We start from the raw sequence: 20257 nt of genomic DNA, 5'->3' as shown, positions 1-20257 counted from the left end.
CCCTTCACATCCCTTGCTAGCTGCAACTCCAACTGTACTTTGGCCTTCCTGATTACACCCCTGCATGCTCAGCAATATTTTTATACTCCTCCCGTGTCATCTGTCCAAGTTTCCACTTGTAAGCTTCCTTTTTGTGTTTAAGCTCACCGAAGATTTCTCTGTTAAGCCAAGCTGGTCGGCTGCCATATTTGCTATTCTTTCTGCACATTGGGATGATTTGTTCCTGACCCCTCAATAAGGCTTCTTTAAAATACAGCCAACTCTCCTGGACTCCTCTCCCGCTCATAGTAGCCTCCCAGGGGATCCTGCCCTTCAGTTCCAGGGTCCATATTCTGGTGCTCTCCTTTCCACTTCTGTTTCCCCTACCAATTCTTCCTTGTCTGTAAGCAGCAGGTTAAGAGGAGCACAGCCTATCAGGGTTCCCTCCCTACTCTGAATTCTGAAGTACAGATGTGGGGACTCGCATGAAAGACTCTCTCAGCTTATTTCTACCAGCTTAGGTTAAAAACTTCCCCAAGACACAAATCCTTCCTTGTCCTTGGACGGTATCGCTGCCACCACCGAGTTAGACAAAGATTCAGGAAAAGGACCACTTGGAATTCCTGTTTCCCTAAAATATTCCCCCAAGTCCCTTCATCCCCTTTCCTGGGGAGGCTTGAGAATAATATACCAACCAAATAGGTTAACAAGGTGAGCACATACCAGACCCTTGGCTTTTTAGGACACTAAAACTCAGAGTCTTAAAAACATAACTTTATAATAAAGAAAAAAAAGAAAAGAAGAACCTCTGTAAAATCAGGATGGAAGGTAATTTTACAGGGTAATAAGATTTAAAACACAGAGATTCTCCTCTAGGCAAAACTTCAAAGTTACAAAAAACAGGAATAAACCTCCCTCTTAGCATAGGGAAAATTTGGAAACTAAAACAAAATATAAGCTAACATTTCCTTGCTATTACTTACAATTTTTATAATCTTGGATGCTTATTTCAGGCAGGGTTTTAGGAGATGGGTTTACCTGCCCTTGTCCTTCTCTGTCACGGAGAGAACAATGAGAGCACAAACAAAACCTCCCCCCACAGATTTGAAAATATCTTCTTCCCTTATTGGTCCTTTTGATCAGGTGCCAACCAGGTTATTTGAGCTTCTTAACACCTGACAGGTAAAGGAGGGATTTTATGCTACCCTTAAGCTGTATGTTTATGACACAGCCCCTAGTTGGTTCCTCCAGCACCTGCACCAGGAAGTTGTCCCCAACACTCTTCAAAAACTTCCTGGATTGTCTGTGCACTGCTGTATTGCTTTCCCAGCAGATGTCAAGGTGATTGAAGTCCCCCATGAGAACCAGGGCCTGTGATCTGGAAACTTCTGTTTGTTGTCTGAAGAAAACCTTCATCCTCCTGGTCTGGTGGTCTACTGCAGACAGACAGCCACCATGATATTGTCCTTGTTGCTCTCACCTCTAAATTTAACCCAAAGACTCTCAAAAGGCTTTTCTCCAGTTTCATACTGGAGCTCTGAGAAATCATACTGCTCTTACATGCAGTGCAATTCCTCCACCTTTTCTCCTCTGCCTGTCCTTCCTGAACAATTTATACCCATCCATGACAGTGCTCCAGTCATGTGAGTTACTCCACCAAGTCTCTGTTATTTCAATCACATCATAGTTCCTTGACTGTGCCAGGACTTCCAATTCTTCCTGTTTATTTCCCAGGCTTCTTGTGTTCATGCCCAGATACCTAAGGTAACTAGCTGATTGCCTACTTTCTTGGTATGAATCCCTCCTCCTTGTGTTTCTGCCCAGTATCCCACTTCCCCACTCATCTCAGGGCTTAGGTCACCATTTCCCAGTTAACCTAGTGATGAGGGCTTATAAGTAGGTTTGCAAGCCTGCTGAGAAGATGCTCTTCCTTCTCTTCGTTAGGTGGATCCCATCTCTTCCTGGAACAACATCCCATGGTTGAAGAATCCAAAGCCCTCTCTCTGACACCACCTGTGTAACCATGCATTTACCTCCACAATTTGATGATCCCAACTTGGGCCTTTTCCTTCAGCAGGGAGGATGGATGAGAACTCAAACTCCTTTATCCTTCTTCCCAGAGCCATGTAGTCTGCAGTGACCCACTCAAGGTCATTCTTAGCAGTATCACTGGTGCCCACGTGGAGAAGTAGGAAGGGGTAGCAGTCTAAGAGCTTGATCAGCCTTGGCAGACACTCCGCCACATCCTGATTCTAGCTCCAGGCAAGCAGCATGCTTCTCGAGTTTCCCAGTCTGGACGGCAGGATGACTCCTTCCCCCTTAGGAGGGAGTCCCCAACCACCACTACCCATCTCTTCCTCTTGGGAGTGGTGGTCATGGAACTCCCATCCCTAGTACAATGCATCCCATGCCTTCCAGTCGATGGGGTCTCCCTCTGATCCCAGATAACTCTTCCAAACTATTCTCTGCCGTAGAACCTGTGCAGAGAGCCTGAAAATGGTTTCTTACCTCTATCTGCACTGGGGTTACATGGGTTCTCCTCTTTCTTCTTCTTCTGGAGGTCACATGCTGCCAATTTTCTTCCCTGTTCTGCACTGCCCTCTCTGATTCTTCAGCATGCTGTGCCTGCAGTACCAAACACTGACTTCTATCCAGAAAATCTTCCTTTCCTCTGATGCAATGCAGGATTCTTAGCTCTCTGGTCCTTTAACCTTCTCTTCCAGTATGGAGACCAGCTTGCACTTCACACAGATGAAGTTGTTTCTATCCTCTGGGAGAAAGGCAAACATGGCATAGCCTGTGCAGGTCACAACAGCTGGTCGCTCCCTATCCATAATGTCTTCCTTCTGTGAGCAGTAAATACAACATTCCAAGAGGCTCTTAGAAGCCTGAAAGGCAAAACAACTCTGTGGGAATTCCCCGCAGGCAAACTCCCCGTTTGCCTGTCTGTTCGTTGCTCCATGTCCATGTTCCTAAACCAGTGACATGCACATCATATCATCTGGGGGAGGAGGGAATGTAGAATTTGACAGTGGTAACATATGTTGACTGTGGCCCAATACATCAAACCTGGGAACACAGACACCTAAATAAAATTGGCCTGATTTTCAAAAGTTGCTGATCAACATTGGCTCCACTTTAAGTCAATACTGTATACACACCAGGCTTAAAAGTGGTAACAGCTTAAAAGTGCGATTTTATACCAATTAATTAAAAACTAGTACAACTGTGTGTGTGGACACTCCTGTCTTTTTCAACCGGGTTTGCAGCAGTTTAGCATGCCTGAGTGAATGTACAGATGCAAGCTAAACTGATATAAGGGCCCATGCACAAGAAGCACAGTGTAACTAACCTCATTTTACTTAATTTGGTGCAACTTTTGTGTGAAGACTCTCCCTTAGGAGGTGCACAAGAGTGGGGGCTCCCTTTCTGGGGACTTTGATGTCTGCAAAATGGCATGCATTGTCCTGCTTTCCTATGGATATATTGACATGCATGAGGGGAAACCTACTCCTTGAGACCTTAGGTTGTGCATACTGAAACAGAGCTCCACCCAAGTAAGTTCAGCAGCCATTTGACAAGTGAGTAGTCTTTTCTGTCTTTGTAATCTGTAAGTTATTAACTAGAAGATGCATGACTCCACAACCTCGCAGATTTGGGGATAATTCTTGGAGGGACGCAGCCCCCAACTACTGCAAGTCTTAGGAAACCAGTTAGCCTCTAACAAGCTAAAATGGACACATGAGCATATGCAATCTTGTCAGTCTTCCAGTGCCCCTGTTTAGGCTTGTAAGGGGATTTCTGGGCCTAATAAAGCTCCCAAGCATGTTGAGTGATGAAGAGGAATTTAATTTCCTCAAGTCTGAAATAGGCTGAACAACATAAAGATCAGCACATGCTGCAAAGTTCATCCTTTTTCCCAGGCATTTGAAATGAATGGAAAATGGTAAGTATGGGGAATTGATAGAGTTGGGAGGGTAAGCTTTTGTGTTGGTTTGCTGGTACTGGATTATATTTAATTGTACTGCTGCAGTTTAGTTACACCTGAATAATAATTTTGTTGTATTTCTTAAAATATGTCAAGGGCACCTATAGTATATGGAGAGGCCCATTTTTAGTATGCATAAGTCTAAATAAATATTAAAACTTGTGGTTTGTATGGGGAGAAGGAAATAGGATCTGATGGGGTTGTAAGGATCGTGAAGATGGGGGAACCTCCTGAAGTTTGCAAGAATGATGGAATGTCCCCTATTCTTCTGCCCCCATGTCCCTTTTTATATTCCCTCTGCTCTGCTGGAATCCTTTGTGCCTCCAAGCCCTTCCCAGCTGCTCTCCTCCTCTACACACCTCATACAAAACCATTCAGAGCCAGGGGAAATGAACATTTTAGGAAGCTGTGCAACAGAAGAATACTAAGGCTAGCAGGGAACTGGAGAGGGGGAAGACACCATAAAAGGGAGTCATACTTTACCAATTTCCCATTGAGTGGAGTAATCCAATTAACCTGATTTTGTGTGTCATTTTGTTCTAAAGCTAGAAAGTTATGCAATTTTTATTCTGATAGAGTGTGCCTACCAGTAACATGGACTCCATCACTCAAGAATTAAACATTCTAGTTTCATCGCTATATTATTTTGTTTTACAAAAAAAGAACAAGGAATTGAGAATCTATGATAGGATTTTTATTACTCCTGTAAAGGAGTACTCTATTCTTTTTGCTGACATATTTAAATACATACATAAGATTTCTCAATAAAAATTGGTTACTGTGGAGACTACTTTCCTTTAAAGTGGGTTAATTTACAAACAGGTTGTCTTAACTTCAGTCTTGGTGAAAAAAATTCTCCTCCCATTGGTAACCCTCCCTAAATGACTAGAGTTATATACTGAAAGTTAAGAAGGGCTATACTTCCTTTTAAATTTTAGTTAACAAATGAAAGAACAGCTCTCCAGCCATCATTTGACATCCTAAATTTGTCAGAGCCAATGACCCACAGCAATTTTCCTACTGAAAATTTATTACATTTTCAAATGTGACTGTAATCAAATAATCTTTGGCACTGTGCATTGGATTTCAGCTAGCAGAATCCAATAACTGGGTTTTATCTTCCTTTTCTTCTACCACTTGACAACAAGTAAACTCTCGTGAACATCCCTATTTGAAGGGTGCCGTAATTCAGAAGCCCCATGTCCAGTTCACTTTAAATCTGATAAAAAACAACTACAACCGTGTATCTTGACCCAGACTTACTGCTATGAACTTTGAGAGTGATATAACTACTTTTGGGGATTTCAGAGAGGGGCTAAAATCAAGCTTATAGTGGAAACTCAATTATAACTGGCCACTTTTATAATAAATGTTAAAATAAAAAAGTATCTGTTTGAAAGAAAATGTGATATTGATAACCACTGTAACTTTTTCCAAAGCAGAGCTTACTTACAATTCTAAATATTTCACCTTCACATAGACACAACTATTGCATTGTCTCATTCCTATTCAGAGTGATGCTTACCATTTACTATTGGATTTCCTTCAGTCTATACATGAAAATGATGATATATGAAAACAAGATAATATTAACTGGGCTCAGTTCCTTGTTCGCCATTTTAAAAGAAAAATAAGTATCAGTGAAAAAAGAGGAAAATGTGGACTGAAACTGAAGCATACAAAAAAGTTTCATTTTATCAGTGTTCAAACAAAACTACTTTGTTTAAAGAATTGCTAACAAAAATCCATTCATTTAAAAACTGACAGCTTAAAATTAACCTTGTTAAGATACAAATAAATAATTACCACCACTGAATTTGCATTGATTCAAGATGGTATACATGAAAACTGATGTTCAAAATAAAGAAGAAAACTTTAAGGCTACCAGCACAACCATCTAGTTATTTTTTATTAGCTATGAATGCTATCTGCAAAATAATTTAAGAATTATTCCAGTTACAAACATTTGTAAAAATAGAATTATGAAAATTTATAATGTGTAATCTACATAACTACAGAAGAGTCCTGCTATAGACAGTAAATAGAAATGTGAAGTTTTCATTAAAAAACTCAAGCTTAAAATGAACCTCTACTATGAAACTAGAAATTTCAACATTTGTCACAAATACTAACTGAGGCCTACTAATATGCTTGTCATATACATAATAAGGGTGGGTCAATTTTTTATTTATTTCTAAAGGGGCAAAGTCTGTTTGGAGAGCTTCATCTCGGTCCCCACTTAATATCTTTTACACCATGAAACTGTCTTTTCAAAGCATGACTGTCTGCCCATTCTGAATTTAAATAGGAGTCGTCGTCATTTTCTTCTAATTTCTGCAAATAAAATTAACAAAGAAGCTTTTATGAAATAATTGAAAAAAAAGACTTAGTAATATTTGCTGCACTCTATTTGTTGCGTCATGTAACACGGTAGAATCATTTGTTACCTTGAGTTCCTCCTGCTTCCTGTGATAATACAGCATCATCTGTTTTTGCTCTTCATTACTTATCACAGGTTCACGTGATGGGGCACCTTGTCCTTTCTGGAAGTAAATTGATAAAATTTATTCATGATGGTATCTTCAGTACAAAAAAAAAGTACACAAGAGTCTTAAGGCGCTAAACAAATATTTCCTCAAAACAGTAAGTCTTCTCAAGTTTCATGGTTTTATATAAGGCAGAAGAATCAATGTTAAGGTTTAATTTAACTGAGAAATATTCCTCTACTTCTGGGCCCAGTCAGTTACATTAAACTCAAGGGAGTTGTGAGCTTGATGATTAGGTCTGTTTATTTTATTTATAAACTGAAAAATATTGAAATTTCTATAATAGTAATTAACAAAATATTTCAGAAAGCTTTGGCCTATACTCACTGACATCAATGGCAAAGTTGTCATTAGATTTAATAGTGTAGGATGAGGGTGGCAATTCTTAAGGTTACAAACCAAACTCAATAATAAAACATTTTTTTAAATGTCTTGTTTCAATTCTATTTTTCCACAATTTAAAATTCTTAAAGATGTCTCACTATTGTCCTCATACGCATAAGAATCTTAGTATCTAAACTTGTGAAGCACATGATGTGCTTTCCCCCAATATGTTGAATTTTAAATTCAAAGGCTAGTTTTATCCATGTTCAACCAGTTTGTCTATGCACACTGTACTCATGACACTGAAATAGTTTAATCCATGAGAAGCAATTAAAATTTACATTTTAATGTAAGTATACTTAGATTTCATCTTTAATCATAGATACAAAGGATGGTACAAATGCTAGTGTAACATTTATGTATGAAATTAAATAGTATTGATAAATATCTCTGCATATCCCAGAAACAGGCCTACATAACAAATGATAAAATAGGCTATTTCAATGACAGCAGATGACTACTCAGCACAAAAGGCAGGTTGCTTACTAAAGTGCCTAAATATGGTTTTATGTGCCTAAATTTAGGTACTCATTTTTGAAAATCTTGGCCCAGGATGTTAATGTGTAGAATACTTAAGGTATAATATCCACACATATGACCAGGAATCTGGGTTTGTTCCTCATTGGAATGAAACCAAATTGCCAACATTTCTTGGTGAATCAAAAATTTCATTTAGGAAACCAAAACATGGTGTTTCCAAAACCAAATATATGAAATTGACATTCTAGTCAGTTTCATTGTGCTGCAGCTCTGGGGCAGGCAGCTCCACTATGCAGACTGTCCCAGGGCCAGGAACGTGACTGCTGTATGCACACTGAACAGATCATAGTCTTCAAAAGGGAGATTCTTTATCTTCATTTGGACCTCTATTGGTAGTCCTGAAGACTGGAGCCATGAAGTCTTGGCAATGGACGCAACTACTGAGAGTGCAGCCAGATCCTAAGCACTTAATGCAACCTATACTGATGTTCAAGCTACGAACAGTCCTTATGACAATAAATTTCAGTTCCTCCCTATGTTCTTGAGGGAGTTTCTCTATAAATCATGTTAACTTGTCCAAATTAAGGTAATCAGATTTTGACAGAAGCTCCAGGTAATTTGAGATACACATCTACAGACTTGATAATGAATGCATCTTTTTGCCAAATAAATCCAGCTTTTTGGGGTCTTTGTTTTGCAGTATCATCTTTGTGAGCCTCTGCTGTCTGCTGACGTCACTAACAGTGACCAGGATCTGGGTATATGTAAAAAATCATTTAGATCTCTCAGAGGGGACTTGAGCTACCGTATCTGGTGATCTTGAGTTCCCCCCACCACTGGAGCTGAAGAGCTGACTAGTACTGTAGCAGTACTACTAAACAATGAAGCAAAACATGTTCTATTGGCTGAGAAGAGCAATGGTGATTCATGTTCTGTAGTCACTGCAAGATCACTTGGTACTGAGAAGAATGTCAGTATCAAGGAAGCTGGTGCCAGAAGCGTATGCACTACAGGGGTCAGATCCTCAGTCATGGTACCAGGACCCCATGTGCTAACAGTAATACAGTTTAGTACTGAGAAGTTGGTACCAAGTGAACTGTGGACTGCTATATCAGAGGGTACCATGTGTACTTGGTGACCAGATTTTGCTAAAATAGCTGAGGACCCAGTCTGGGCTGTAAACTGCCTTTTCGGTGAGTGACCTGAAAAGATCTTTGCCTCATTTTACTAGGCCGAGAAAGGTGACCTAGGCCTCTGCTCACTGTGGGAACAATGTTCCTGCCTGTGACTGGGTGGTGGTGGAGGACTTAGCTGACAGTCTTGGGCACTGAAGGGTTTGATCTCTTTGAAGCGAGGTTGGAGTTGAGCCACAGCTCATAAGAGCATTATCTGAGGAAGAATGTTCAAGCCCCTTTTTGTCTGTTTCCAAGGACGCTCTCACTGAGTACTCTGGAAGAGTTTAAGACAGACCTCTCTCACCTTGTGTGTCCTCTTGGTGAAGGAGCAACACACTGAGCATCTATTAGGGATGATGTGCCCCTCGCCAAGACAAAAAAGGCCGCTTGAGTGACTGTCATTGAACAGAAAAGCCTCATCAAAGACGAGGTAAGTTTTGAACCCTCTGGGCTTTGTTTCAGCCATAATCCTAGATACATCCTGGTACTGGGGAAGTCCCTAGCACAAATAAAGTGGGGTTGGTTTTTTTTTGTCTGTTTTGTTTTTAAAGTGAGAGGGCCAATGGGTATAAAAAGAGGAAAAATTACCTATCTTCTCTCACACACACACACACCCACCCACCCACCCACCAGGGGTTCTGTCTAGCAGCCAGTCAGTAAGAAGGAATGGAGGGATGGTTGGGCACACTCAGTCCTTTATGACTTCAGGTGTGAGGGGATGCGGCGAGAGCATCCAAGGTGCAGATGCAACCCTAATGGACACTGGTGGCCAAAATAATCTGATATTGCACATGGGATGCACATGTATCAGAAAGAGAATCCAGGAGGACAATCTCAACTTCCATCAAATGACATTTTTATTTCATTTTTAGTCTAATGCAAACCTTAATATCTGCAATTTTTGGTTGTTCTTTCAAAAGTGTATTCTGTGGTATGGGCAGGATTTCACTGCTCACTAAAGGAATTAATAAAAACAGAAGACATATGGTATTTGAAGCCTTTAAGTCAGTTTTGGTTTTATAACCTTAAGAGACCCAAGCTGAAATTAACCAGATCCATTTTCTAAATCTATTAGAAATTCTCTTTTGTAAAAAAGTCAGTGCTGAATCATAAGTAGAGACTGACAGTAATACTCACTTTCTGTATCTTGACAATGATTTTAGTTTTTTCATTTTTGCCCACAAAGTCTGAAAGTCTGTTTGTTCTTTTTAACTCCTTTGCTGCCCACCACAATTGTGCTTCAGACTCTTCAATAACCTCAAGTCCAGCCTGTGACAATTATAATTTGAAAGAAAAAATGACACTAGTAATTTTTGCATAAACAGAGACTCTTGCAGCAACCTTCCAGAGTCAGTTTATAAAATGATCCCTCTGGGATTAACAACAAAAAGTTCAGTTAATATTTAAAATTCTCTTGGTTTTACACTCTATCATTATTAAAAAAAAAGGTTACTGCTGTATCTTTCTTCCTCTGATCTCAATCTGTAGTGTCTTGGTCCCTCCAATACAGTACTGTCCTCCTCAAGTCTGACTCCAGTTTTATCACTCAAAATGTTTAATTCTCACAGGTGGTGTTATAAAGATACCAGCTATTTAAAATGGACAACCAAACAAAACCACACGAACTCACGTTAGTATGGGGAGTTTTAACTGAATATATGTTCATCTTATTTTTAATTAATTTATTGACATTTCATGTACTTTTAAAAACCATTAGAGACAAAAATATTTAGAAACCAACAAGAAATCAAATAATCACTGTCACATAAAAATGAAAAATTTCTCTCTCTTTTCTTTGGAGAGCATAAATTAAACCCAGACACTGTATATAACCCAAAAATGTTACTACATACATGAGTTCCCGACAAGTCTTCTTTATCTTCAAACTCCATTCTAATTGGATCATGTGGAGGCAATCCCATCGGATAAACAATCATTACAGCTCCTCGGAGCTGGTCCAGTGCATCTTTCACCATCTCCATATTAACACATATGTTAGCTTGAACTTGTTTCTGAGATACAGACAGGAGCCATTGTTAAAATGTAAACAAACTAATTAAGCTAGGAGGAAAGCATCTGTTTTGCAGTCAGTTCATAATGATAAACAGTGTGATATTTAAATGAAGCCAACTGGCTAAACAGAAACTTATGTCAGAGCAAATCACTCTTCGTTCTCTTTATCCTGAGTCATAAAACAATTGCACATAGCAGTAAACTTTTGTCTTGTTATTCTATTTGCTTTAATTGGCAAATAAATGAAATCTCAAATATCCATTAAATGCCTGCTATGCAACTTAATAACAAAGTTTCTGCTGTAGGTAGGTGTCTATTGAACAGAGGCATTCCAATAAGCGTGCCAATGACTGTAGAAACTGGAGGGGGAAATCTCTTATTTTGACTATTTGTGATTCAAAAGATAAAAAGTAGTAAAAGTCAAGTGAGGACTAGAAAGGGAGTCCTACAGACCTGATACTTCAGGTAAAAGAGCACCTGCAAATGAAAGACACGAATGAGCAAAACACAAATGGGATCTGCTCTCAAGGCAATGCTTAGCACTCTGTGCAGCTCATACAGATATTTGTAGCAGCATAGACACTTAATTGCCATATGATTGGAAGAGAGACAAGGTAGATGAGGTAGTATCTTTTATTGGACCAACTTCTGTTGGTGACCTGAAGAAGAGCTCTGTGTAAGCGTGTCTCTCTCATCAACAAAAGTTGGTTCAGTAAAAGATATTACTTCACTCACCTTGTCTGTCTAATATCCTGGGACTGACGCAGCTCCAACACTGCACACAACATATGATTGGAATAATCATTGCACAGATGAGAAGAAACAGGAAGCAGCTGAAAGAAACTTTTATAGTTCACTAATGAATTTTGCCTCACCAAAGTTTTCCAATACAGAGAGTTATAAAAAGGAGACTAAAAGAATGATGCCTCCTTGTGGATGTTACCAGCGTCATTTGCTGGTAAGTACAATATATTGCTCCCCAATCTGTAAGACCAAACTTGGCAAGAAAAGTACTGTATGTGTTCATTTTCATCATTATGGACTGATAATTTGAAAACAAATTAATCTCCAAACCCAAGTAAATTGACCATATTTTTAGGCACTTAGCTATAAATAATGTATATGCAAATAAAAAAAACATGTTTTCACCTTTCATCCAAAAGCAACCCAAAACACTTCACAAAAATACAATATATAAACCATTTCAACCCAGTACTTACATGCAGATCCAGGGTGAAACACAGCAATGCTATGTAATAGTTATGGTCAGGAAATGAAAATACAGTATCTAGCTGCAAATTTCATGCAGGCTTTCCTCTAGAGCAGAGACCAAATTTGCAGGATTCAATTTAGCAAGGGACACAAAATTGCATCTCAGCACTATTCTAATAATCTACCTCATATTTAGAAATGATATTGCCAAGAGGCCTCATATATATGAGCTGCTGAGATGTCCAGCGTGACCAGAATGGCCAAATGGCAGTACTCTAAAACCAGACCATCATTCAAGGCTCTCGTAAGCAAGGTCACTACAAGGGGATTGCTGAACCCAAACTGGAATGCATGTAAGATGTCACTAGTGCCTAAACCTTAAATGGAATGGTCACTGTTTTTCAAATCACATCACAGAAAATAGGGAGGTAGGAGACTGGACAACAATTGAAAACAATCTATAATCAAGTAGCAACTTCTTGAGGACAAGCACTGCATGTTTACAAAATGGTCAACATCCTTGCTAAGTGGAACACTGATAAATCCCTATCAGCGATGATATTATAGATACAGCACCTGTTTTAAACAACCAAGATGGATCAGAGTCAAGTGATGCAGGCGGGAAACCCAAAACACCAGACACATCAAAATAAGAAACCAAACTGAACGTGACAGGAATTTAGGAACTCCTGACACTCTTAGTCATAGACTCAGAGACCAATTCTGAGTTCTAGTTTAATACTACTAATTAAAAAAAAAAAATCACATCAACTAGCTGAAGGAACAAACATGGAGAGGGATGGGTGAAGAGTCAATCATGATTAATCAAATGGCTCACTATCAAATATTTCAGCTGGAAGGTTCTTTGCAATGTCCATGGACAAGGACAAGTTATATCTCCACCTCAGTCAGTGCAATAGCGTGCCTTCATAAAATCATTGCACAGAAGACAATCAGGTTACAGACGGCTCTCCAGCCATCTTCTCTCCAATCTGTGCCCCAAATCCTATAGGTTCCTGAGAAATCATTATGACATCTGGGAACACGATGCAAAGAGTATACAGTAAGGAAGAAGCAAGCATTCCCCAGCAGTGGTAACTAAACAGTTGATCCTAGAGGCTTTCCTGGTCGATCGCGGTCTCTGATGGCATAGCGTGGCTACCGCTAAGGTAGGGTCCCTGCCTACCCGGCCCCACGCCGCTCCTGGAAGCCACCAGTGATCTTCCTCTGTGTGCTGCTCCTGCCTGCAAGCACTGCCCCCACAGCTCTCATTGGCCTGGAGAGCTCGGCAAGCACTGCCCCCACAGCTCTCATTGGCCTGGAGAGCTGTGGGGGCAGTGCTTGCAGAGAAGGGCAGCGTGCACAGCCATGTGCCCCCGAACCGGGAGCTGCCAGAGTGAAGGTAAGTGCTGCCCAATGGGAGGCCGCACTCCAACCTCCAGCCCTGAGCTCCCTCCCGGAGCCTGCACCCCATACCTCCTCCTGCACCCTGAACGCTAGCCCTGACCCCCCTCCCAGAGACAGCACCCCTGTACGCCCTCCTGTTTCCCAACACTCTGCTGCAGCCCAGAGCCTCGTCTTGCACTTAAACTCCCTCCCAGAGCTTGCAGCCCTCACCCCCTCCTGCACCCTAACCCCCTGTCCCAGGCTCAGCCCAGAGCCCCCTCCCACACTGCGAACCCCTTGGCCCCAGGCCAGGGCCGCCCGGGGGGGGGCAAGAGGGGCAATTTGCCCCAGGCCCCGGGCTCCCCAGGGGCCCCCACAAGAGTTTTTCGGGGCCCCTGGAGCGGGGTCCTTCACTTGCTCCAGGGGGCCCGGAAAACTCTTGCGGGGCCAGGCCCCAGAGCTGCTTTTGCTCCCGGTCTTTGCTGGCGGGGGGGACCTTCCGCTCCGGGGGGAAGGACCCCCCGCCAGCGAATTACCACCGAAGCGGGACCTGCCGCTGAAGTGCAACCCGGTCTTTGGCGGTAATTCAGCGGTGGGGGGCCCTTCCGTTCCGGGACCCGCCACCAAAGTGCCCCAAAGACCTGCAGCAGGGGTCCCCTGCCACCGAATTACTGCCGAAGAGCGGGCTGCACTTCGGCGGCGGGTCCCGCTTCGCAGATAATTCGCCGGCGGAGGTCCCCCGCCATGGGTCTTCGGGGCACTTCGGCGGCGGGTCCCAGAACGGATAGGCCTCCCACCGCCGAACAGGGCCAGCTCTAGAATTTCGCCGCACGGAGGGCGCCCTGCCGCTTGCCGGTCCCACGGCTCCGGTGGACCTCCCACAGGCATGCCTGCGGATGTTCCACCGGAGCCACGGGACCTGCAGACCCTCCGCAGGCACGACTGCAGGAGGTCCACCGGAGCCGCCTGCCGCCGATGGCCCCAGGCCCCCGGAATCCTCTGGGCGGCCCTGCCCCACCCCAGAGCCTGCACCCCCTCCTGAACCCCAATTCTCTACCCCAGGCCGGTGGAAGTGAGTGAGGGTTGGGGAGAGCGAGCGACGGAGAGGGGGGGGGGATGGAGTGAGCAGGGCATGGCTTTGGGGAAGGGGCTTTGGGTTGCCCTTAGATTCAAACAGTGATCTTGGGCATAAAAAGGTTGGAGACCACTGCTCTAGCAGCAGTTGGTAAGCTGATCAATACCTTTGGCTACCAAGGGGCTGCTATCAGATACAACTTTGCACCAGAGACAAAAAAATCCACAGGATTCATTGACACTTAGGTCTGAAGAAATAATGCAGCACTAATGCCACTGTAGATGTAAAATAGCCCCCAACCTAAAAAAGTATCAATTGGCATGTTCATTTTAAACCTAAGGGGACTAAAAACCAGTAATATAGATCCCCATTGTTTGCAACATTTCTGTCAGCTTACGTATTTTAGAAGAATTTCAAAGAGCCATGGTTTACAAGGAAAAGTACATGAATAAAAAGTCATTATTGCATTTGTGCTTCTATGTCACAAACAAGTAGTGTGTCAACATAAAACATACAGCTATTCTTAAAGTGGAATTGAATAATTTAGGCTTCAATCCTGCAAAGACATAGGCGCACGCCTAGTTCCATTGAACTCAATGTGACTACACGATTAAATTTAAGCATGTGGATAAGCTTTGGAAGGATTGGAGTTTAACTCTTCTATAGTATGAAAAAGTGATAACATAGGACTGGAAGGAACCCCTAGGTTGTCGAGTCCAATCCCCTGTTATTGCAGACCACCTCATTTCAATTACTTTAATATTTACTCAATTATATGTAAAACTGCAGCACACTACATTAAAATATATTGTTGCTCATTTAATCTACAAATTTCTGAATGTAGTTAATTTTTCACTAGAAAACCTGACAAGCATTCACTCAGAGAACGGATCAACAACAAATAAAAAATGAAGAGCATGTGGGTGGAATGAAATGTGGTTTAATCATTTAATGCAAAATTTGTGATGCCAGCATTCACTCAGAGTTTAATATCTGATCCTGTAACTCACTGAAAAAATCTTGCCACAAGTCATTAAGAAAATGATTAATAGGAGTTCCACAGTTTTTATCAGACTATTCAAATTATTTCACATTGCAACTGGAAATTACTGTCCTTTGCACTCAAATGAAAAATCAATCAGTTATTTTTGAAAAATAGAAGAGCTATGTAGCATCCGTAACATTTTTGAAAGATTCAGTGTCACTTTAAAATCTTACCTTAGATATTTGTGCTTTAGCTTCCTCTACTGTCTTTTTTAAAACTTCTTTCATTTTTTCATTTGGAGCTTAAAAACAATAGATGCTTCTTTAATACAATACATGAACATTTCTTGCTATAAAAATCTAAATATGCCATATATATCTACTGTAAGCAAGTTAATTTAAAAAACTACTAAATCACAAACCCAGAAGGCATCCTACTGAGTTTCACTCTACAAATTCATAATCAAGTTTCTTGACTGTACTCTAAACAAGGAACAAAAACATTATTTTACAACGGAGGGTAAGATTTATGACCAGAAGGTCACTTTGATAGGGCTTTGCCTTTTAAATGGTCTTGTTATACTGAAACATTATGTAAAGCTTGACTCTCCTGTATCAGCTCTGGCTCATATTGTATGTATTATTTTCTGTCATTCTATACTACGTAAAATTCTGAGCTACACTTTTATGGGAACTAGAGCTTTGAATTTCTTGACTTTTAATGTTAAATGTAGTTACATGAATGTAACTTTAAAAAAAAATAGAAAAAGAAACAAATAAAAATAAAAACAAAAGGGCCATTGCTCCTTCCTTCTGTTAAAGGCCATTATGGTATTGGGCACAGAAACTGAGAACAAGGAAACTGTCTCTTCTGTGATCTGAATGATTACACTGCTGGCACATTGGCAGTGAGAACAAGGAGGAAGCTGCCTGATTTTAATTAAAGTAGATGTGGGAAAAGGAGAGAAAAGAAAGGGAGGGGAAATCTTCATTAAATAAGGCCTAAGGCCATCGAATGAATGAGGAGAAAAAGAAATCTTAAATAACTATCCATTCACTAAATGAGGCTGGGGTCCTGTGGAAAAAATAGTATGCGATCATGTTATTAATAACTGTATCTAGGGGCTGAATAATGGCTCCACAGGTGACCTTAATTCTGAAATTTCCTAATTTTTGAGTACTTGACTTTGCAATCTTATTGTTCTTTTAACAATTTTTTTGTGGATGTTATCTAAAATATATGTTGAGGAAAAGCAGTATAGTGTTATTTATCCTTGATTAATATCAGCATTAAGTCAAGTCTAAATCTAAGACTTGATGTGGCAAGTCCCATTTCTTGTGAGATTTCAGCCAAACAAGTAATTTCTATGGGTTTAATTGCTGTCCAATACTACTTGAACTGCCTTTATAAATAAACTTTATAATTATGTACTTTACAGGAAATGGACTGGCTGACAGATATTCCAATTGGTATAATTTTAACTATACACTAACATCTACTTGTTTTTCTCCCATTTAAGAGTTTTGAGATTAAATTAGAGGTTCACTGTTATGAAATTCAACAGTATGTAGTCAAAATATCAAATAATTTTAAGTTCCTCATGAAACTATGTCTTAGTTATGCTCATATAGAGATATGCATGTTTAAGATGAATTTACCATGTCCATTCCTTCGTCCAATTTCATCCTTTTTAAAGACACTTCCACCACTTGGTAAACATTTATCTGCCCATTCATCCTTTAATTTCAAATCTTCAATCTGTTCATCCGTCAGTCCTTGCATATTAGGAGGCAAGAAGACACCATGTTCTGCCAGTTCCTCCATTTCTTAAAAAACAAGGTCAGAATTTAGAAGAAAACAATGTTACAAAGGCACTTATTTGAACGAAAGGCTGAGTTTCAGCTTTTAAAGAGCTGCAAAGAGGAACTTTTGTAAGCACATATACAGTAGTGCCACCTGCTGTTTTGCTGCCACCACCTTTTTCTAATTACAATTCCTAAATCTCCTTTGCTTAATTTCACATTTTTTTGAGTAGCTGAAGGAACGAATTTGAAAAATGGCACAACTATACTTTATTATGATATACAATTTAATAATATTTTTTTAAAATCTGATGTGGAAAGAGAACCTAAAACACCAAAGTATTGAAATTTGGTTTTGACAACTTTTAGACTTTATGGTTCTAGAAAATGTAGTTGCATTATGATAGCCTGATTTTTATACTGAAATGCTGTCTCTATGTTAAGTAAGGCCTGAGAAATGTTGAGAACTCTTCTCTTGACTGTAAAGTAATGAGGCATTAAAATAGTATACATTGAAATAAAGAAATATCAAAAAGCAACACAGAACCTATGACTGACAAGAGAATTACGTCAGCTAAGAGAAACGCATACAAATGGGTACAAGCACTGATCCAGAAGCTAGAAGTGAGGACAGCACATGGCTGCTGTTCCCTACTCATTCAGGAGCATGGATAGCAAAGATAAAAGAGAGCTGCTTGTTCCTCTGGCCTGGCCAAAGTATGATCATCAGCAACTACCATGAGTGTCCCTTTCTGTGGTTAATTAAAAAAACAAAACAAAAACTGCTCTGAATCAGGATGAAACATCAAAAATACAAAAAAATGTCCAGGATGGGTTGACAAAAATTTCATTTCAGGAGAGCCAAGGGGTTCAGGCCTCCCCATATGCTCTGGAGTCAAAGAAGTTGCTTCTCCAGCTCCCAAAGCTGGGGAGGGGGAAGAGAAACAGAGCCTCTCATTTTGATTTTCAGCAAAACCAACATTTTTCTGCCAAAAATTTCAGTTTTACAAAAGCATATTTTTTTGTTTGAAAATCATTCCAATGAAAATTTTTGATCAGCTCTACTCTGTTCCCAGTTCTGCCACTGGCTTCCTGTATGACCTTTGCCAGCTTAGTTATTCTCTCTGTGCCTCAGTTCCCCAACTGTGACATGAGGATAGCAGTACTTGCCTACTGCACATTAATAGCTATGAGGCTTTTAGATACTGTGGTAATGGGACCACATAAGTACAAGAGATAGAATTAGTGGTTTCTTGTGTGATGTATGAATTTGGCTAGTACCTGAGCAAATACGCTGCACTTTGAGCCTGCTATTGTAGATCCTGGTGACTTGTTGCGTTAAGTCTTCCATGGAGATGCTGCATGTTGTTTCCAGCAGGAATTGGCTCTCGTCACCACGCTTCACATGGAGCTGAACCATTTCTGCAGGGACAGGAAGGAGAAAGGAGTTCTTGGCTCCAATTTCCTGTCAGATCAAACAGAGAGAGAGAGAGATTAGGGCAAAAGCACTGAGAACCAGGCAATGGTGTGCTACCAATATTTTAACAAGGGACAAGCAACTTCCCTGTCAGCTACAGCCAGGAGCGGGAACCACAGAATACCAGGGTTGGAAGAGACTTCAGGAGGTCATCTAGTCCAACCCCCTGCTCAAAGCAGGACCAGTCCCAGACAGATTTTTGCCCCAGATCCCTAAATGGCCCCCTCAAGGACCGAACTCACAACCTGGGTTTAGCAGCTCAAGCAGCGCTATATGCGCGCGAGGAGGGGCACTGTGTGTGTAGTATTTGGGGCTCTGGGGGGCCCGTGCGAGCAGCCGGGGGCCCATAGGGGGCGGGGGGGAGGGGTGCGCACTTCACGGCCCACCAGAGGCGGGTTGCCCCGGCCTGGCTCCTCCCCCGCCTCTCACCCGACCCGGGGCCCGGGATTCGCTCCGCAGCGGCACGAGCCGACCGCGTGTGCGACCCGCCGCTCCCCGGAAGGGCCGGAGCCTCCTCCCAGCAGCAGCAACCGCCGCGTCCCTAGAAACCACCCGCCGGGAAGGAGGAGGGGGCGGGGCGGGGCGGTGCTTTGACCCGGGGGTGGGAGGCGGCGCAGCTCGGGAGCCTCCGCGAATGGTCAGGCCAGGCCGGCTCCGCACCTCAGCGCATGCGCCAGGGGAGCGCGCCCGCCCGCCCCGGAATCACTGGGTCAAGAGGCGGGGCCGCGTCGCGAGACCGAGCAGAGTCGGTTCTTAAAGGGCCAGTGCCGGCCTGGCAGAAGTCGGCCGCAGCTGGAACCAGCCCCGCCCGCCGGGGCGAAGCGGAGGCCCGGCCTAGGACAGGCCCTTCGGGCCCCCGAAATACTCCGGGCCAGATCCCCCAGGCCTGGCACAGCGACCCCACGCGGGGGGATCTGCTCCCCGCTGTGCCCTGCAGCCCCTCCTGCCCTGGGGGCTCCCCAAGCTCCGCTACCCTCGCTGCAGGGGACTAGCCCCGCGCAGCCGGGGACGCTGCCCTAAAGGCGCCGCCCGCCGAGCCCGGCTCTCCGCTGTACCCCAAAGGGAGCAGGCCGCCTCCGGCAACTGCGCTGCCTTTATTGCAGCACTGAACTGCGCCGCGCCCGCCCGCCCGCCGCTGCCTTGCCTTGCGTGCAGCAGCCGAGCTCTTGCCCCAGGCCCTGGGGGAAGTGGGTCTCATCCTTTCTAGCCGGCTGCACTGTGCCCCTTTCAGAGTGATTGCTGTTGCCTACCCCCAAGTTTCACCTCACTTAACTACTGGCTTACAAAAATCAGACAAACATACAAAAGTCACAGCTCCCTTACTGAAAAACTGCTCACTTCTTCATTTTTAACCATATAAATTATAAAATACATTAACTGGAATAAAAATATGGTACTTCCATTTCAGTGTGATACTTGAGCTTGTTTTTCACTTGTGAGCCTGGTCGTTCTGGGAGGCAGTGAAGCAAGAGCAACAAAGTTTTTCTCCACATTGAGTCTATTCCTGTAGCCCAGCAGTTCTCAGACGGGAGTCATGAGCTGTCAGTCTCAGCCCCCAAGCCCCAATTCACCTCTAACATTTATAATAGTGTTAAATATTAAAGTGTTTTTAATTTAGAAAGGGGGTTGTACTCACAGGCTTGCTGTGTGAAAGGGGTCACCAACACAAAAGTTTGAGAACCACTGCATTTAGCCTGTTGTAAAACAAGGCAAATACTGTATCTAAATCAGTTTCTGTATCCCCGGCAGACCTCT

At 42.4% G+C, this 20257-nt stretch overlaps 1 protein-coding gene across 5 annotated transcripts; it reads right to left on the bottom strand.

The window, feature by feature from the left end:
* Positions 1–5644: 5644 nt before the first annotated feature.
* Positions 5645–19050, bottom strand: LOC115659233 (cilia- and flagella-associated protein 298-like). Of its 5 annotated transcripts, none has more exons than XM_030579172.1 (8): positions 18877–19050; positions 18307–18490; positions 16882–17049; positions 15457–15524; positions 10406–10564; positions 9690–9821; positions 6415–6510; positions 5645–6301 (listed from the first exon to the last, which is right to left on the bottom strand). In XM_030579172.1, exons 2-8 carry the CDS (start codon positions 18443–18445, stop codon positions 6191–6193), a joined length of 873 nt encoding a protein of 290 aa, XP_030435032.1. In that variant the 5' UTR covers positions 18446–18490; positions 18877–19050; the 3' UTR covers positions 5645–6190. The 5 variants fall into 5 exon arrangements, with proteins under 5 accessions (XP_030435032.1, XP_030435050.1, XP_030435015.1 ...); XM_030579190.1 differs by having other exon boundaries at positions 18889–19050; XM_030579155.1 differs by having other exon boundaries at positions 18932–19050.
* Between the last annotated feature and the right edge of the window lie 1207 nt (positions 19051–20257).

The sequence above is a fragment of the Gopherus evgoodei genome, chromosome 1 (genome assembly GCF_007399415.2).
Source record: "Gopherus evgoodei ecotype Sinaloan lineage chromosome 1, rGopEvg1_v1.p, whole genome shotgun sequence".
NCBI lineage: Eukaryota > Metazoa > Chordata > Testudines > Testudinidae > Gopherus > Gopherus evgoodei.
The sequence above is the reverse complement of the archived record's forward strand: the minus strand, read 5'-3'. Positions and strand labels throughout refer to the sequence as shown.

Bases quoted from the DNA above. Each gene is read 5' to 3' on its own strand.
- LOC115659233 (XM_030579172.1), bottom strand. From the start codon at position 18,445: ATGGTTCAGCTCCATGTGAAGCGTGGTGACGAGAGCCAATTCCTGCTG. The intron at 15,525-16,881 runs GTAAATTCATCT...ATTGTTTTTAAG, and splicing joins TGGACGAAGGAATGGACATG to CTCCAAATGAAAAAATGAAA. The intron at 6,302-6,414 runs GTAACAAATGAT...TTTTATTTGCAG, and splicing joins GGAAGCAGGAGGAACTCAAG to AAATTAGAAGAAAATGACGA.